Source organism: Amborella trichopoda, chromosome 10 (assembly GCF_054954075.1).
Source record: "Amborella trichopoda isolate Santa Cruz 75 chromosome 10, AtrichopodaSantaCruz75HAP2 v2.0, whole genome shotgun sequence".
Taxonomy (NCBI): Eukaryota; Viridiplantae; Streptophyta; class Magnoliopsida; order Amborellales; family Amborellaceae; genus Amborella; species Amborella trichopoda.
The window spans coordinates 31,166,651-31,185,701 of record NC_142345.1 but is presented as its reverse complement, the minus strand read 5'-3'; the positions used below and the strand labels follow the sequence as shown (position 1 = coordinate 31,185,701).

General features: G+C 35.0%; 1 protein-coding gene across 1 annotated transcript; it reads left to right on the top strand.

Moving 5' to 3' along the window:
• The first annotated feature begins 5,820 nt into the window (after positions 1-5,820).
• LOC18429777 (pyruvate dehydrogenase E1 component subunit alpha, mitochondrial) lies at positions 5,821-17,674 on the top strand. The gene is made up of 8 exons (XM_006839060.4): positions 5,821-6,656; positions 7,197-7,276; positions 13,720-13,797; positions 15,492-15,587; positions 15,682-15,753; positions 15,988-16,041; positions 16,160-16,225; positions 17,266-17,674. Exons 1-8 carry the CDS (start codon positions 5,930-5,932, stop codon positions 17,308-17,310), a joined length of 1,218 nt encoding a protein of 405 aa, XP_006839123.2. The 5' UTR covers positions 5,821-5,929; the 3' UTR covers positions 17,311-17,674.
• The last annotated feature ends 1,377 nt before the right edge of the window (positions 17,675-19,051 follow it).

Here is a 19,051-nt window from a genome sequence, read left to right as displayed (position 1 = left end):
TTAAAATTTTGAAAAATTGAAGTGTTATTTCGAAAATAATGTTGTTAAAAAAAAAAAAAATCCAATTGAAATTCTGTCTTTCTATTAACAATCTTTTTCCCTAAATTTGTTCTAGAATCTAAAAAATTAAAAATTTTGAAAAATTGAAGTGTTATTAAAAAAATTGATACGCATTCAAATAATTTCTATATTAATAACCAAATTTTTATTTTATTTATTAACTTTTGCATTATAAATCATATAATGTACTATTTTTCTTATAGTTGTCAATAATATATTTTAAATTAGATGATATTATAAAATATTTTGAATTTGTTATTGTTTGTATAATAAAATAATTATAAAATGTTAACCAACAATTTTAATTTCAGTATATAATATTATAGTTAGTTAGGTTGTAATAATTTTGGATTACAATTAGGTTGTAATAATTTGGATTTTTTTAGCGAATTAGGGTTTTCCGCCAATTCGAGATTTTAGTGGCCATTTTTTCATCGATTTAATCTACTATTTATTGTAGTCTATGTATGATTGATATATTTTATCACTGATAATTCTATGATTTTTCTTTTGTGTAATGTAAATTTAATGGTTAATATAAATTTATACAGAGAAAGAACGTCTCAATATTCACAAATTGATGAAAAAAATGAAAGTTAACAATGTAGTACCCTCGTTTCTTATTGGATTCCTAAAAGACAACATTTATAATGAATTTTAATAATTTTTTTGGATTTTTTTAAAGCTTAATCCAACTGAGTCAGATTATTCCCGATCCGGATCGCCGATTTATCCATTCGGATGGGTTTTTGGAGTGCCGGAACCGGGGCACCGTTTTTTAAACCTACCTCATAGAGTTCTAAATTTGCATTAGTATTATCCATGTCACTTGGGGATGTACCATACAATCCATCGAACTTGTTTGATGCAGCCATATCATAAAAGTCATCCATGGATGATGTAATATAGAATCCATAAATCGTGCTTAGTGCAGCCACATCATGAAAGTCATCCATGGACTAGATGCAATGGATTGGAGGTCATACACAAACTCTTATAAGATTCGAAGTGCTAAATGTACAATATACACTAATAAAACTTATCAAAAAGGAGAAAGCTCTCTTTCTTTCTCATCTTCCATCTGATTTCAAATAGAAAGCTCTCTTTTTCCTCTGTGAATTGGGTTTAATACCATTTTATCTGTTTTTCTTGTTCGGCACTGTATCTCTTTCCAAGTTTGAAAGAGAAAAAAAAAACATAAGTTCGGCACCGTCTCTCTTTCCTCTGTGAATTGGGTTTATTAATTTTCACAGCATAACAACGGACTGAAGGCAACCAAAGAATTGGGTTTATTAATTTCCTCTCTGATGGGGACTGTTTTGATCGGTTCGACTCGGGAATCGCCATGGACGGATCGAATCGGCGAAAAAAATGGGAATCGTCCGGTTCTAGAGAGAACCGGACGATTCTGTACAGCGACTCGCCGATTTTACTGTACGGAATCGGCGAGTCCGTACAGTGAATCGGAGAGTCCGTACGGAATTTATTTATTTATTTATTATTATTATTTTTTTTTTAATACTTGATCGATTTTTTTGTAATCCATGATCGAATTGTTTTTTTTTTTTTTGCAATCCATGATCGAATTTTTTGTTTTTTTTTTTTTTTTGTAACCCATGATAGAATTTTTTGTAATCCATGATCGAATTTTTTGTAATCCATGATCGAAATGTTTGTTTTTTTTTCTTGTAATTCATGATCGAATTTTTTTTTTTTTTTTTTGTAACCTATGATAGAATTTTTTGTAATCCATGATCGAATTTTTTGTTTTTTGCTTTTTTTGTAACCCATGATACAGTTTTTTGTAATCCATGATTGAATTTTTTGTAATCCATGATCGAATTGCTTTTTTCTTTTTTTGTAATCCACGATTGAATTTTTTGTTTTTTTTTGTTTGTTTTTTTTTGTAATCCATGATCGAATTTTATGTAATCCATGATCGAATTTTTTGTAATCCATGATTGAATTTTTTGAAAATTTGTGATTTTTTTTTTTTAATCCATGATCAAATTTTTTTTTGTAATTCATGATAGATTTTTTTGAAAATTTGTGATTTTTTTTTTTAATCCATGATCGAATTTTTTTTTGTAATCCATGATAGAATTTTTTGAAAATTTGTGATTTTTTTTTTTTAATCCATGATCGATTTTTTTGAAAATTTGTTTTTTTTTTTTTTAATCCATATTATTCAAAGAGAAAATGAGAGAGATGATGATTTTGAGGCCATCCTATCCCAGCCATATTATTCACATATCGAGTCCCAACAACAAGAGTGTAGAGATGAGCACGACAGTGCAGGTGAGTATGAAGGATGGACAATCTTCGGGGATTGTAGATTGCGAACACAACAAAACACTAACACTTAGGGATTTGGGAATAATCAGACGCCTACTAATATCGATGATTCGTTTTTAGATCAAATCAATGAATTGTTAAACGAATTCAATTAATGGCACCAGCGTGACCAAGAAGAACAATAACGTCGTCTATCATTTTATTTTTAGATCATATGTTACTAATTTTATGCTTTATTGTAGTCCATGTATGTTGATATACTTATTCCATGATAATTATATGTTTATCCTTTTGTGTGATGTAAATTAAATGCTGAATGGCGGTTCATGCAGGGAAAGAACATATCAATATTCGCATATTCATTCAAAAACATGAAAATTCTTAATGAAGTATCCTCATTTCTTATTGAATTCCTAAAAAACAATATTTATAATGAATTTTAATAATTTTTTCGGATTTTTTTTAAGCTTTATTCTGACCGATTTACCCGATTCTCGATCCGAATCGCCGATTTACCGATCTAGATCGGTTTTTTAAAAACCCGATCCGAATCATCGATCCGTTTTTTAAACCATTGATTTTGATATATATATATATATATATATATATATATATAGCTTTTCACTCCAGTATTGAGTGATAGAGAAAGAGAGGTGGGAAGAGTTCTAGAGAGAGAGACAGAGTGAGAATAATTTCTTAGACCCCCTATTTCCTTATTATGTGGGTTTTGGGATCACCCTTTTTCACTCATCTGCCCCATGTTTCTAATGGGTTCAGAATCTCTCTTTATGTTTAATGAATCAAAGAAGTAAAAACATAGTCAAGCAAGATAGAGAAACAGTTAGCGCCAAACTGCATAAGAGGGCAAAATCATAGTCAAGAAATAGACCATAAAAATCTGGTTTTTCTATCTTGATCATTTCCCAACAAATCTGGTTTTTTTCTCTAGATCATAATCAAGAAAGAGAGCAAATTTATAGTCAAGAAGACCCTTGAAAATCAATGGGAAAACCTTGGAAATCTAGAGAAAGAAACAGTTAAGAGTACCAAAACTGTGTAAGAGAAAAAGCAAAATTATACCCAAGAATGGAAAGGAAAATGACAGTCAAGATTGAATACCTGTTTGTCCCAATAAGTATTGAGATTTTGTATTTCCTTGTTTAGTTGGAATGAGAAAGAGAGAGAGAGAGCACCACTGTGAGAAGTCTCTTATGTTCTTCATCCGACTTTTGCGGGTTTTTTAGTCGAAATAATGTTGAAGACTTTAACGGTATACACGTAGTTTAACAAAACTCTTTTTTAATTGGTTTCGATTAATAAGTAATTTTTAATAAATTATTTAAATATAAAGTAAAAACATTAAATAATTCCTTAAGATTATTTGTATTACAAAAGATGAATTAAATAAGTGATAACGAATACGTCCAAACAAGCCGTGGAGGGTTATTTTTGCGTTTTCCTCGCATTGACATCAGCTCATCAAAATCTCTGGCATATTATTTTCTCAACACTTCGAGGACTGGATGCATCATAGGATTAAAATGGGTTTGATTAGTTGCATTGAAACATTACATCTCAAGTCTCAAGTTCGAATCTTATCGTTAAATCTCCTGAAAAATTAAAACAATGCGGCCACTTCTTTAATGTGTGGGTAAATAACAAACAATCCACACATACATTCTGAGCCAAACAAACATTCTTTTGTTTTCATGGAAATGCATTAAAGGGCTAGGACTTCGAATGTCAACAATACACCACTTATGACCGTCTATTGTCACATCCGATGGTTTAGATAATGCCACTTTTCCATGTAAAAAATAACTGGTTTCATGTATGAAGTGCTCTTCCCTAATCTTCAATAGGCACAACCACCTAGATGCCTTTAAAAAGAAAGAAGAATTCTAAATCTTAAAAAAATAAGAATTTTTCTTTCTTTTTGTTTTTAGGGGATGTCCTGGATATCAAAGTAAACTATTTTTAGAGAGGTTTGATATTGAAAACATTAAACAATGCTCCACTTAGTATTTTTTTCTTAAAACATACCAGTCGAATATTGAAGATATTAGTTCGAATTTAAAATAAAAAATAAAAAATAAAAAAAATGATGCAGTCCGATACTTCTAACATCGAGCCGCCATTTCTTTTCCTATTTTGTCCATCAAGACATTTTACCTAATTAAAAAACACTTTTACTATTTGACTTACCTAACTCCTTGTACTACTCTCACCCTCCTCATGAGAAATAGTTATAATATTTAAGCAAACTTTATAGGTATACTCACATGCCATAATTTATCCAAAAAGATGCGTCTCATTCATCTCGAACCCAAAATCTTAATATATAAAGCTATAAATTCAATGAAGAAGCCCGCTTTGTTAAAAAAAATGGAAAAAAAAAACAGTCCGATATTAGAGACATTAGGTCGATTGTTTTAAATTTTTTTTTTTTTTCTTAAAGTTTTATTTGTTTACGTCTCGAACATTAAACTAATATATCTTTTTTTAAAAAAACCAAGATATAAGGCTCCTCGATGCTTCCAATATTGGACCACTGACCCATAAATCACAAAGTAAAAAAAATAAAATAGAAACCTGGTTTGAGACAACGCATATCAGATAAGGGGCGAGAATGCAAAAATAAAAAATCACAAGCAAGTAGGACCTGCACATAAAATTTGAAAAAAATATGGAGCATTTTGTTATACCAACATTAGTTTTCAGTTTTAGCTTTTTTCTTTTTTTTTTGTTTTCCTAGATGTATGCCATGTTTTTGTTGGAATGAAAACATGGCATACAAAGGGTGCTGTTTTTCATCAAAGGGTGCTGTTTGAATAGAGTCGAGGTTCTAAATAATCAAAGTAAAGCACATCTTCAAATAGTATCGAGAAATATAGTTTCAATACTGGAAATTTTTATGATAGCCTTAAAATATATTTTCATATTTAATCATAAAATTTAAAGCTTAAAAAAGTAGTGTAAATTGGACAGATCTATAAAAACTTAAAAAACGTGAAAATTGACAGTGTAAGAAAATGTTACAAGATGTATTATTTCCAAAACTTGAAATCTATTTTTTTCTCATGTACATGCATCTTGATGCCGAGATGATCAATTTGACGATATTTAGGCATCAAAAAGTCATCTTCTAGTGAAATTTTTGAGATGGGTTTTAATTTGATTGTTTAGAGCCTCGATTATGTATAAACTTTTCTATTGTGATACACGCCATCTAATTTTATGGAACTCCACCACATTTTACATTCAAAGACTAAAAATAGTGCACAATGTGAGAATGTCTTTGATGCATTTTCTTTTTCAAAATGCAAAGGAAAATTGCTTGTTTTCTCCTAATTAAGAGCATAATATATATGGTATTAAAAAATACGAACATAAAACGAGTAATCGTGGCTCTTGGTTTGCAGTTTGCAGGGTACAAGTATCAGAGCGCATAGAACAACGGAGAGCGAGGGGCTTGGTTTTACATACAAGGAGTATCCTTTCCCTCGCAAAGGGAAACACACATCTCTTTTTAAGAGGGAGAGAGAGAGAGAGAGAGAGAGAGAGGTAATCAATCATGAATCCCTCACGAGCAGTTCGATCCAAGCTCTTACGGCCTCTCGCCATGGCCCTAACCCCTTCTTCCTCGCCTTACTCTGCAACTCTGGGCTCCATAGTTTCCAGAAGAAACTTCGCCTCGTCGTCCTCTGATGAGGTCCTAACGATCGAGACCAGCGTCCCCTTTACCAGCCACAAATGCGAGCCACCATCAAGGTCTGTCCAAACGACCCCGAAAGAATTGATGGGTTTCTTCCAAGACATGGCTCTGATGCGAAGGATGGAGATTGCTGCTGATTCTCTCTACAAGGCGAAGCTGATTAGAGGCTTTTGCCATCTCTATGATGGTCAGGAAGCAGTAGCGGTGGGCATGGAGGCGGCGATTACCAGAAAAGACTGTATCATCACTGCTTACAGGGACCATTGCATCTATCTAGGGAGAGGGGGCACTCTTGTGGAGTCATTTGCAGAGCTTATGGGAAGGACGGGTGGTTGTTCAAAGGGGAAAGGGGGATCTATGCATTTCTATAAGAAGGAGAATGGGTTTTATGGGGGCCATGGAATTGTGGGTGCTCAGATTCCCCTTGGGTGTGGGCTTGCTTTTGGGCAGAAGTACACAAAGGATGAGACTGTGACCTTCACTTTGTATGGTGATGGTGCTGCAAATCAGGGTCAGCTCTTCGAGGCTCTCAACATAGCTGCTCTGTGGGATTTGCCTGCCATTCTTGTCTGTGAGAATAATCACTGTAAGTTCCTTACCCATGTCCTTGACTTTTGAGAATTCTGGTTTTTTCAATGGACTTTGATGTTTTTGTTCCTCTTGTCTTATGTTTTGCGGCTTCCTCTTGATCCGGATTTTTATCTATTATCTTCAATAATGGGTTTTTCCGATACATTTTACTCCTTTGATCTGTTATAGTCTTTTAGTGGCTTCCTCTTGACATGGATTTTTAATTATTTTCCGTATTGGGTTTTTAGACTCCCCGTTCATCTATCTAACCTGTGAAATGAGCATTTCCTTTTGTTTTCTTATTATGTGTTTAATTGGCTGGTGGTTTCTGACAACAGATGTAGGATTTCCTGAGTTTATTTGTAATCCCTGCTGTTTCATCACTTAGTATTTTACAGGAAATTTGACCATTATCTTTCTCCTGTTCTGTATGTTCCTTCCTCTGGATTGTTCACTGAATGGAATGACTTTAAACATCAAATGTCATGGATTTCATATTCCCATCATGAATGGGGCATCTTCTGATTTTTTATTTTTATTTTTGTGTTTTCCCCAGATGGTATGGGGACAGCAGAATGGCGAGCTGCCAAGAGTCCAGCTTATTATAAGCGTGGGGATTATGTTCCTGGATTGAAGGTGAAGCTTTTTTTTACTTTATTTTTTGAAGAACTGTGGACTTCTTTAAGTTTGATTTTGTCCAAATCTTATGTAATGAAGTTGATTAGTTCATAATATAAAGATAAGATTAGAGGCTAAGGTTCTGATATCGTCGAAGTTGATTAGAGCATGGAGACTCTTCATTCCAATGCATTTCACTGAAACAATGTCATGGTGAATAGGTGCTCTACTCAGCTTGTGCATTGGGTAATGTTGAAAAATTCAACCTCCTTGTATAATTAGGATGAGAAAAAGTTGGCTGCATCTTGTGCAACCGTGGATTTTTCATGGCAGAGTTCATTAAGAATATATCAGTGTACAGACCTACTTGTGCTTTGCCAACATATCTGTGTATCAGCTTCCTTTAGGTGCTTCCATTTTTCTGTTGTCCAAAGTAAGATCTCTGATTGTCTGTTTCAAAATGTAACTAGGAAAGTATACTATGATCTGTTTGACCACAGAGAGCCTATGGTTGCAAGTGTCTATCGCTGTCCAGTTATTGGATGGTCGATGACGGAGAACAATTGTAAACTACCACATGGGTCATAACATGTTCTGGTGGGTTCTGATTTCTTTCGGTCATGATGCATATATTGATTGGAGGCTGACAATATTCATTTTCTTTTATTTTCTATGGTCATATTCTTCATAGTATGTTCCTCATGTAACTAAATGCATTTAGAAACTGCTACCCTCATCATGAATGCTCCAAATGTAGATTGCTATACCACTTGATATGCATACTTGATCATCAAGGAAAAAGGAATTTCTAAATACATTTTGTGAGGTGATGTCTAAAGATGTCAGATGTAGCATATCACCTAGATATTTTGTAGAGATGACTACGCTGGAATTTGAACCCAAAAACTGGTGTCTGAGGCAAAACTGTACACTACCAGGCTGTGGTTCTTTATTCTAAAGCATTGCCATTTTTGGTTACTTGATTTAGTTTGTGTAGTTTAGATTGTGAAGTCTTAATTTATCACTGGATTTCATCATGAAATAATACTGAAATGTTCAATCTATAGAACTCATTTGGCAACTTATGATCACAGATTTGGGAATTTTAGAGGTAAGGTGACATTGAAAGCTACAAATGTGGACTATGCTAAATTCTTAGCAATGACAAACTCACTAACGTTTTTTTTTTTTAAAAAAGATTTATCACTCGATGTACAGAACACTGATGTCTAATGGCATCCCTGTGGTGCCAATAGTGAATTTTACGATGTCTTGGACTGTCAGCAAGATGCCTTGATACTTTGAGGCTCTGAGCAATCATTGGGAACATTCCCATATTATTAGTTGATAACATATAACATGGCTGTTTTTTGTAAGTTGGTCATCTTCATCATCATCAGAGCCTTTTACCAACCTAAAATAAAGCTGTTGTATTTGGTGTATTTTATTTGAATGGTCGGTTTCTTAGATATAATATGGCACCATTCATAGAGAATTAGACATATATGTCATGTTATATGAATTAAAAATGTCAGTGACACAGAGACAGATGTATGTTTAACCTAAGGAAGATCATTCTTGTATGAATTGGAAAAACAACTGCATGTACACACACATGAAGATATATGATCGATAGATAGATAGATATATAGTTAGATAGATGGACAGATAGACAGACAGACAGACAGACAGACAGACAGATAGATAGATAGATAGATAGGTGGGTAGGTAGGTAGTTAGGTAGGTAGGTAGATAGATTGATAGATAGATAGATAAATTTCATAAGGCTCTACGTATACTGTGAATGTCCTTCTAGTTTATGATGAAAAGCCAACGTAATTACATAAAGTAACTACTGTTGTATTTATGGAAATCGATTCTCTGTGGAGAACTGCAGTTTTATCTATTGATAATCTCATTTTTTATATTAAATAAAATAAAAATGAGATTATAAAAAATGAGATTATCCTTTTTTTTATACATTTTTTTTAAAAATATAATCTCATTTTTTATAATTTAAACCTCCATCTCAGTTTTGTTAACTTAAGTTCTCAATATTCTATTGTATCAATTATGATTTCGGTACATGTTACTTGTTTCATTTGAGTGGCTGCTATTCAACTTAGTTGTACTGAATATAGGTGGAAGTCGTTGTTACAGGTTAGTTCTTAAGGATTGGCTTAGGATGTCAAATTAATAATTGCTTCAGCTGATGAAGAAGTGCAAAGGGTGTATCTCTCGTCTGCTTCTAGATGTGAAATTGTAGACCTTCATCACCTTTTGTGAAAATAAAGGATGTGATAGGGTAGTTTAGTTGTCTGAAATTTGCTTCCACTTTTGCGAAGATACAGAAATCTACGTATAAAATTTCATGGATTTCCACCTACAAAGCTCTCTAACCTGGTTTCAATACTTTATTTGTTTGATATATAGTTGAAAGGCAAGGCTTCTTTTGTGAAAATGATAAACGGCTGTTACTTCAAGAAAGATTGAGGCATTTTCATGGACTTATTTCTTTAAATAAAGTTTGACTGGATATGATTTAATGCCTCAATGTTTTCAGGTGAAATGGTTTTCAATATGTCAACCTAAAATCACTTATCCATTTTACTTTTTGATGAGAAAATCTGTAACTCCAAATCACTTTGTCTGAGCCTTGCAATTCCTATTTTGACCTTAGCCTTGCAATCCTATTTTGACCTTCCAATTAATATTTTTTAAGGATCATAATTTTTTCCCAATTTCCTGCCTTCTTTTAGGGCTTGAAACAATATCAGGCCAAAAGTCTAGATTGAGCATCGATTTACTAATTTATTTAACATAAGCCTTTTTAGATTTTTAAGTTTAAAAGTTTCAATTCAAAGTTTTTTTGGTTCCATTCTTTTCCTAAAATCTGATTTTTCTATTATTATTTTTCTTTTTGTGGCATCAAAATTTTTCAATGGTCCAACTGACTGTGAAACTGGCGTAGACCTGACCCTGACGTTTTTGTATCACTGAGCAGTTCAGTTATTAAATTTAGCCTTTTTAATCTTACTTCCCAAGTATTGCAATCCCAAATTTAGTTCCGAAATTTTCCAGCTATAAGTAAAAAATCATGTTTCAGTCACTCATTGAGTAATGCGATGCGGGAATATCATCTCTGAGACATGTCTCTTCACATAGTTATAGTGAGAGGAAAAAATGATAATACTTTTATGATGATCATGCCTTCCTTTAAAAGGTAAGGACTTTTTCCTGGTTTGATCTTGATGGTTTGGGTATCTCATACGTGAAGCCTTCCAAGGAGGGCCAAGATAAGAAGAAGATGAACAGATGCCATGAGCTCCACTATCAAATAAGAGAGAGACGGTAGACCTTTTTGGGACCCACATGGACATCCTAAAAGGGGCATACCTAATGTTTTAAAAAACGGTCTGCCTGGCGCCTAGGCAGCCTGGACCAAAAATCCGCCCGCCTAGACCCAGGCAGCCCTACACGGGCGGATGTACCTGGGTGGGCAGCTAGGCGGGCTAGGCAGGCGCCTAGGCGGGAGCTCAGGCAAGCTAGGCGTTTTTCGTTTTTTTAAAATTACAGGGCGTCCGAGGTTCTGGGCGCCCGCTTAGGTGCCCGCCTAGTCGTTGGGCGCCAGGCAGGCTGCCTAGGGGTCGCCTAGCATTTTTTGAAACCTTGGGCATACCCTCTCTCCAAAGGTCCCACTTGATTAGGATTTCTTTCTTTATTTCATTTAATTCTTGGTTTCCAATTAGATTGGGATTCTTTCTTTGTTTCCTGGATTAATTTGGATTAGTTGTTGTGAGATAAACTACCTTTTTGTTTAGGAGTGACGGTTAAGTCTTTGGATGACTTGAAGCCTAACTTTATTAGAAATGTTTTGTCTTTTTTGGTTGTCAACTATGTTGAAATTTTATTGGTGTGTGTAATGGTGATTTAGTTTACTTAGGTACAAGATTCAATGAATGAAGCAAAATGTACACTTCCAACAGTCACAATTGTTGGGATGAAAGCCAGATTGATCAATGGATTGAGGCTTGTGAGATGAACATAGCGGATCTGTTAACAAACTCCATAGCCAGGGAATCTGCCAACACGTATGTTCTTGTGCCTCATGTGTTGGAGGGAGATTTGAGCATTAGGCAACAGTTTGATTAACTCTACAAATATGGGCACCTTGCACCTCAGTGGGGCGGTTTTCCTGTGGGCCCATTCATTAACACTGGCAAAGTCTCCCTCTATTACAAGTGACCTCCCATCTCAGTCATGTATTTTATACCAGTCAGAAGTGCTTATACTTCTGCCTAGTCAAGTGTCGCTATGGGGGCAGGTTGGGCTCAAAAATGTCAATATGCATTGTCTGATATGATCTCTAATGATGAATCCTAAACCCACTTGGCCCCAGTTGCCTTTGGAGCTGCTGTCGAAATTTAATTTGGTTGATCCAGTGTCTGGTAGTAGCCATTTAGATTAATGACTGCACTTTACAATATGTTAACGGGCAATTTCTTGCCAATGGGTCTGGATGCTAACCAGCCAAGGCTGAAAAACTCCAGATGGAATACATTTAACCAATTCAGAGAGTCATGCTGGAGAGATGAATTTCAAATCGTTTTACATTGTTTTGGAAATGAATTTAATTTAAGCATTTCTTGGCTTTACATGTTGTCATTGATGCTGTAACATAGTTTTCTTATATTTACTTATTGGCCAAGGTTGCCACCCCCAGAGTACAAAAAGTACTCTCTTGAATTGTTTGGCCTTTTATGAATGCACCTTAGCTGGCTTATGCACACTGTTGAGCCAATTCAACTCTGAATTTATTTGACAATTTTTTCGGTGATTCTATAAACCAAGTGTCTAAAACTGCAAAAGTGACCATCCAATACCAAATTTTGGATAGCATGTCTGAATGATGCTAGTACATATATGATGGGATTCCATTAGTGCTTTGAAATTGCTGCTTTCCTGCACCCCCTCTTACTCTTTGCAACTCAAATCCACTATTTCCTTCCAATACCAAATTTTGGATATCATGTCTTAATGATGCTAGTACATATATGATGGGATGCCATTAGTTCTTTGAAACCTGAACCTTGGAAATTGCTGCTTTGCTGCACCCCCTGTTACTCTGTGCAACTCAAGTCTATTCCTCCTTGATGCTCGTGCAATTTTGATGCTTATTTGATGGTTTTTAACCTTGGCATACTTGCCTCCTTTAACATGGAGTGATTAGTTTGCATCAGCAAAACATGCTAATGGCTTCAATAATTTGTTCTTAATATAATAAATTTTTTTTTATAGATATGTCAGCACCACCTTCCTGGTTTCAGTGTGCAATTATTATTTTATTCCTAGCAAGATCAGATGTACGGGGAATCTTAGAAGCTAGTTGTGCAGGAAGCAGGGTTTGATATTTTTTTTTCAAATATGATACAATATTTTTATACATATATTGGCACCACTTTCCTGGTCTCGGTGTGCAATTCTTGTAATTTGAACATTAGAAGGAAATTTACTTTGGAGTTTGATGATTATGTTGTCAAAATGGATAACTGATTGTGCAGGTTTGCAAATTGTTCTTAATATCTTGCTTTCTGAAACTGAATTCAAATTTGTGTAGGCTACTTCTATTTATGATTTGCTTCATCCATGTTCCTTTCCTATCCATTCTCCTGCAGCAAATATTGCCCCTACTATACTAATAAAGGATTCCATTATACTAAAAAAAAATGACAATCATATAAAATTATGGATTCCCTTCCCCTCGTCCACCACCTCTTTCTTTTTCTCTTTCCCTTGCCCTTGACGTATTTTCTCTTTCCTTCTGCCACACACCCCAGAAGGGTGTGGTTGTCGATTCCTTCTGTCTCATTTCTTTTTATTCCCTAATTCTCCCCCCCTTCCGTTTATTAGAGCACCTTCAAAAAAAAAAGGAAAAAAAAAGAAAAAGAAAAAGAAAAAGAAAAAGAAAAAGAAAAGAAATTTATATTGATGTTCGGAAACATTTTGAATGTGTTACCTTCCTCTTTGTCTGGTGTTACTTGTTTCGTACAAAATCCTGTTGTTGATTCAAGGGGACTTTGTGATCTTCTCTAAGATGAGGCCTTTCAACCTCCTGATCCTGGGATCTTGGAAGCAGAAATGCATATAGAGAACAATGGTTGTTCATAATTGGCATAAGTAGAGCAAGGTGCTATTTTCCAGCTGATTCTATTGCTATGAATTTTTTGTGTCCAGGGTTAATATAAATTTATAAACTATGACTTCAGGATAAAATTGCTGGCTTTTATGTGGACAGAATATCCTAAGTAATCTCTTGAACATAAGGCTTCAGATTAGAACTTACACCAGAAAAGGAGAAGTTTTAAAAGACCAACACATATGCATCCTTGACATCATTAGTTGTGACTATCATGGTTAATATCGGGATTCAGTTTGTTTAATAAGAGCTTTCTGTGAAACAGGTGGATGGCATGGATGTCCTTGCCGTAAAGCAGGCTTGCTTGTTTGCTAAGGAGCATGCATTGAAGAATGGACCCATTGTGAGTATATGCAGCTCAAGCTTGTGTGGATGTGTTTTCTATTTGAGTCTTTAGTTATAGATAATGTCAGCTGAGAATTGGTTTGTGGAGGATTTCATTTTGAAATTCTTGCAGAGGCCATATTGAAGAAGATATTTTGTATCCTGTAGTATAATAACTTACGCCATAAAAAGCTTTGGTAAGTTCTAGCACATGTCACTTATGCTGCTTGCAGGCTGTTCCAAGTTTTCTTAAAATGGTCATAAGTTTGAGTAAAGCAAGAAAAAATAGTACTCGATATTTTTTGAGAAGAAATGAAATAAAGCTAAAAAAACTGTATAATAATATTTCAAATTTGGAGATTCATTATGGGAACTTTAGGGTGTACTAATCAAGCCTTCTTGTAGCTCGTAGGAGAACATGACAATTCCCTCTACATTTGGGATTGTTCTTGTGCTGTCATCTTTAGGAAGGCTCTCATATAGTATTTTTTGGAGCCTTCAGTGGGATGAAAAATGACCTATTGATTGGATGGTGATGAGCCTCATAATCACGTCTCTTGTGGTCAAGATGATTGCAATATATTTGGATCATAGTTGTTGCGAGGGGGAGTGGGTGTGAGAGCTGGAGCTTGGGAACCGCCCATGGCTGAAGCTCCCTAACTTGGACGTGGCTGGGGGTGCTATTCAGAGAGAGGTCTGAAAGCAGCCTAATATATGTACTATATGTATATGGTAGCGCCCTTGGGGAATACCCTTTATTTATGGTTTGGTGTTGTGTGTGTTTTAAAGTGATTTAAAAATTTTAAAAAATGTAATGCACTTTTTTAGCATTATCTAAATACATGCAAGATGAGAATTTTTATAGCCTGAAAGTTCCATAAAAACTTAAGAAAAATGAGAATGTAACTTCAATTTAAAATTTTTAATTGAAACTACAGGTAATCCAATCAAATTAAAAAGGAAAGGGCATACAGTTGTCTAATGTGTAAGACAGAATATAGCATGTTATAATACAAGGAATAGATAGAACAAAGTAGATCAAGGATCCAATCAAATGTGTGGAGCTTGGTTGGCGGTGGAAAAATACAAGGGAGGCTTTCACGCTGTTTGACAAGGATGCCATGGTGAATATTGCAGAGATTCAAGATGTAGAGATCTCGTGGGTTTATTGAGATATTTTCAGATATATACTTCCTTTAGCTTATGTTATCACTTCACAGCCTTGAAGCGATAGGTTGCAAATAGTCTTTTATTACAATGGACATGTTTGGATAGATTGTTTTTAGTCTTTTTACTTCAACCTATTTGTTTTCTGTGATGAAGTGATTAAGGTTTTGGGTTGGATGGAACATGTAGCTCAACAATGACAGCATGTTTTACCTATTAAAAAAAAATCAAATGAGTGACATGGTCTTGCATTTTGAATTTTCAGATATATATTTGGAAAATCATATTCATTTCTTCCAATGGTTATTAGTCCCCAAATTCACTGCCATCTTTGTTGGCGCTTCTTGTTTTGTTTAAAGAGAAAGAGCAAATCTGTGATTCTTTTTTCTCAATGTGTTTTCCTGTTGTGGAACTAGGAATAGTTGTGCTGGCAGTTGTGAAGGTGGATTGTACTCAAAATTGCGACTTCTTATCTGAGTATTTATCTTGGTGCATTGATGCCAAAATGATAGCCAACTAATTGGAAGTTTTTTCAAAAATCTCCAGATTCTTGAAATGGATACCTATAGGTATCATGGGCACTCAATGTCTGATCCTGGGAGCACATACCGCACTCGTGATGAGATTTCTGGTGTGAGGCAGGTAGGATTTGAGGTTTACAATTGTTCAAGGCAACTGAGCTCAGTTGCTTCTATCGTTTCTCATGGATTTCTATGTTACAACTACTTTGTTGCAGGAACGTGATCCACTTGAGAGAGTAAGGAAGCTTATCTTAGGAAATGATATTGCTACAGTAGCTGAGCTAAAGGTCAGTACGGTCATTTTTCCACGTTATCTCTAACAAAAACTAGTCCATTTGCTAAAATGTTTTCGGATCAGTGACCAAGAATGAATTATTTTTGGGCTTCAATTGGAAATTGTCTGTATGAGAGCCTGATCTGGATGCCTGTAATTAGAAACTTTGAAATTAAGTTGGGCTGTCTTTGGCCATTTGGCACATCGAGGGCCCTACTCTGGCCTCACAAGCAAGTGGTTGGTGCAGGATATTGAGAAACAGGCTAAAAAAGAAGTAGATGAAGCAATTGCTAAAGCCAAGGTCAGCCTTATTGGAAGAATCCAAGCATTTCCTTTATGATGCAAAGTAGTTTGATTTTATAGTTGGTAAAAAAAAGTCTTATGCTGTAATGTTCTATCATTTGTGCTTTGTTGTGCAGGAAAGTCCCATGCCTGATCCTTCTGGTCTATTCTCCGATGTATATGTGAAGGGTTATGGAACTGAGGTGCATTACCTTTTTCAACAGGAGTGCTTATTTTGCTCTTCTTGTTCTCAGTCTTATTGTTATTGTTATTGTTTTATTGTTATTGTTGTTTTTTGGTTTTGTTATCATTCTTTTATTGATCATGACAATAGCACTAGCAGTAGTTATTTTGATAATACGAGTAGCAGTAGCAATTTTGATCGTGATTATATTTCTTTATTATTACTATTGTTGTTTTGTTATCATTACTCTTACTGCTACTCTTGCTGCTGCTACCATTACTTTTGCTGTTGCTGCTAGTGTTACTACTGCTACTACTGCAACTGAACTCCTGCTGCTACTGCTATTGCTACTGCTACTCCTGACCAATGTTTTTGAAATCTTATGGTGGGTCAAACAGGTCACTCACCAGTTCTGAGCTGGTTGGCCGGCTTGGTTGGCACGGCTAATTTAAAAGGAAAAGAAAATGTGAATCTAAATCTTGGTTGTTTAAAATTTTTAAACAAGGTTTAGGATCCTCACATCAATCTAAAACAGTGGTTTTATGACATTTTATTCATTAAAACAAGATTTTGGGGTGAACTGGTCAGAGTCCCGACTCCTAGGGGGACTTGACTTGGGCCGGTCCCCCAACAGTTCCTATCCAGCACAATGAGTTTTAAAATACTTTCCTAACTACTACTAATACTGCTACTGCTACTTCTGATTTCTATTCTGTGATCCATGTACAGCATACAAATAATGTGCTACATGTACTATCTGTTGATTGTACTGTGAACAAAACATTGACGAATATAAACCTTGAAAATGGAGAGTAGAATTTACATGTAGCATCCTGCTTATGTGCTAAATGTATCTTGTTCTACTCGTCTTCTTGTTGGTGGTGGTGTTCTTAATATTAATTATTGTTATGCTTGTTTATAGTTCTCTATTATTATTATTGTTGCTATTATTGGTAGTAGTTGTTTTTTTATTGTAATTATGTTATAGTTTCTTTATTATTGTTTGTTGTTGTTGTTGTTATTGATAATGTTATTGTTATTCTGTTTTGACTGCTTCAGGCATTCGGTGCTGATAGGAAGGAGGTGAAATCAGTTTTGCCTTGATTTGATTGACCGTACGACTTGTCAAAGAATTCTTTAAAGCTTGAGTGAATAAGGGGTTAGTTCCCCATTTGCTGTGTAACCCTTTTATGTATAGAATTATGAAAATTTTTCAAAGATACCATCAACTTCACAAGGAGCTCACAATAGAGCCTTGCTGTTATGTTCCCTTATCTTATCTGTTATGGATTCAACGTAACGGACCTGCCTTGATTCCTTTCCGTATTTGATGTTTTGTATGCATTGGTTTGCACAGCTACTAGGGGCCATTTGCTAAACTGAAAATTTGGCCTGACACGTTGATTGTTGTTTATTTGATTGCCAATTGGATCTGATGTGTAGACAATAAATCCACGGTTTCACTAAACATCTCATATGCATTAGTTATGACATTTTTGGGAACCTTAGACTTAATGCTTTTAGACTCTGAAAAACTGAACTGCTTAACCAATGTCAATGTAAAAATTGTACTGACAAATGTCCTGTCCCACGGTTTAACTGTATGTTAATTGATATGAGGAAAAGTGTGATATGAATGATATCCGATCATAATGGCTTCAGCACAATATTATCTCATGGTTCGGAAAATTTTCCAGAATGTTGAAGTCATGTAAAGCGGAAGCTGTGAATATCTTTCCTTTTGTACATACGCTGGGCTGCGTGCAGCCCTTTCTTTTGAAATTGTAGGACTCTTGGATAGTGGGTTTGTGTTTTCTGTGCAACTTTTACAGGCATGCCAAGAATCCAAAGGGCATGGTTCCCAATCATGATCCGAAAGCCCAATTGCCTTGGGAATTTCGTTAATTCCCACTTATGAGTTGAGTGGAACTCTGTATCTCAAAGATGTTTCTGATGGGATGCAACAAATAAGTTCAGCCTAGCCAGAATCTTTAGTTTATGGCATGGTTTTAAAAATGCGGCCCATAAAGCATTATGCATTGGGCAGTGCACCGCAACAGGCCGCATATGCGCTTTGGAGGGAGAGTGCATCGCAACAGGCCGTATATGTGCTTTGGAGGGATGTTCCTGCAATGCACTGCATCTCTCTGTATATGTGTCTGCATCCTGCATAATCTGCATATGCAACCAGCCATTTCTGTGGGAAAGAAAAACCCTCGGGCAGGGGTATTTTAGACATTTTAAGCTCAAAATAATAGGGGGAAAGGGTTCTGGGGGTATTATACCCCCAAACTAAAAATGGCCATATCCATGACTTATTTTTAGTAAAATCAATAATAAAACAAAAACTAAAAATGGCCATGACTTATTTTTAGTCAAATCAATAATAAAAAAAAAAGTGACGGAAATTATTTTCTGTGGAATTATTAGATTTTTGTATTGCTTGATGATTGGTTGTTGATTTATTTCTTTTGGGTGTTGAATCGAAGAAGTTTAGATGAAGTTTAAAAAGATAATGCACATTCCAAGATAACTTCTCTAATTAGGATTTGAAATTTAGAATCTCAAGACATTAATCTCAAGACTCGAGAGTTGAGAAATGATGATGATTTGTCTTGAGTATGGCTTTTGAACTTTTTAATCTTCATAAACATTTAGTTTGTATTTTGTAACTTTAAAGTTTGTGGTCACAAATTTGTGATTACAATTGTTGAATGTCTTATAAAGCTAGTTTCACGTTTTTAGGTTCTACCAAGGGATAATTGATACAGAATCGCCAGCATGCGGCAACTGATATTTTTGGAGTTATAAATAAATTAAATGCGTACTATCATATGCCATGATT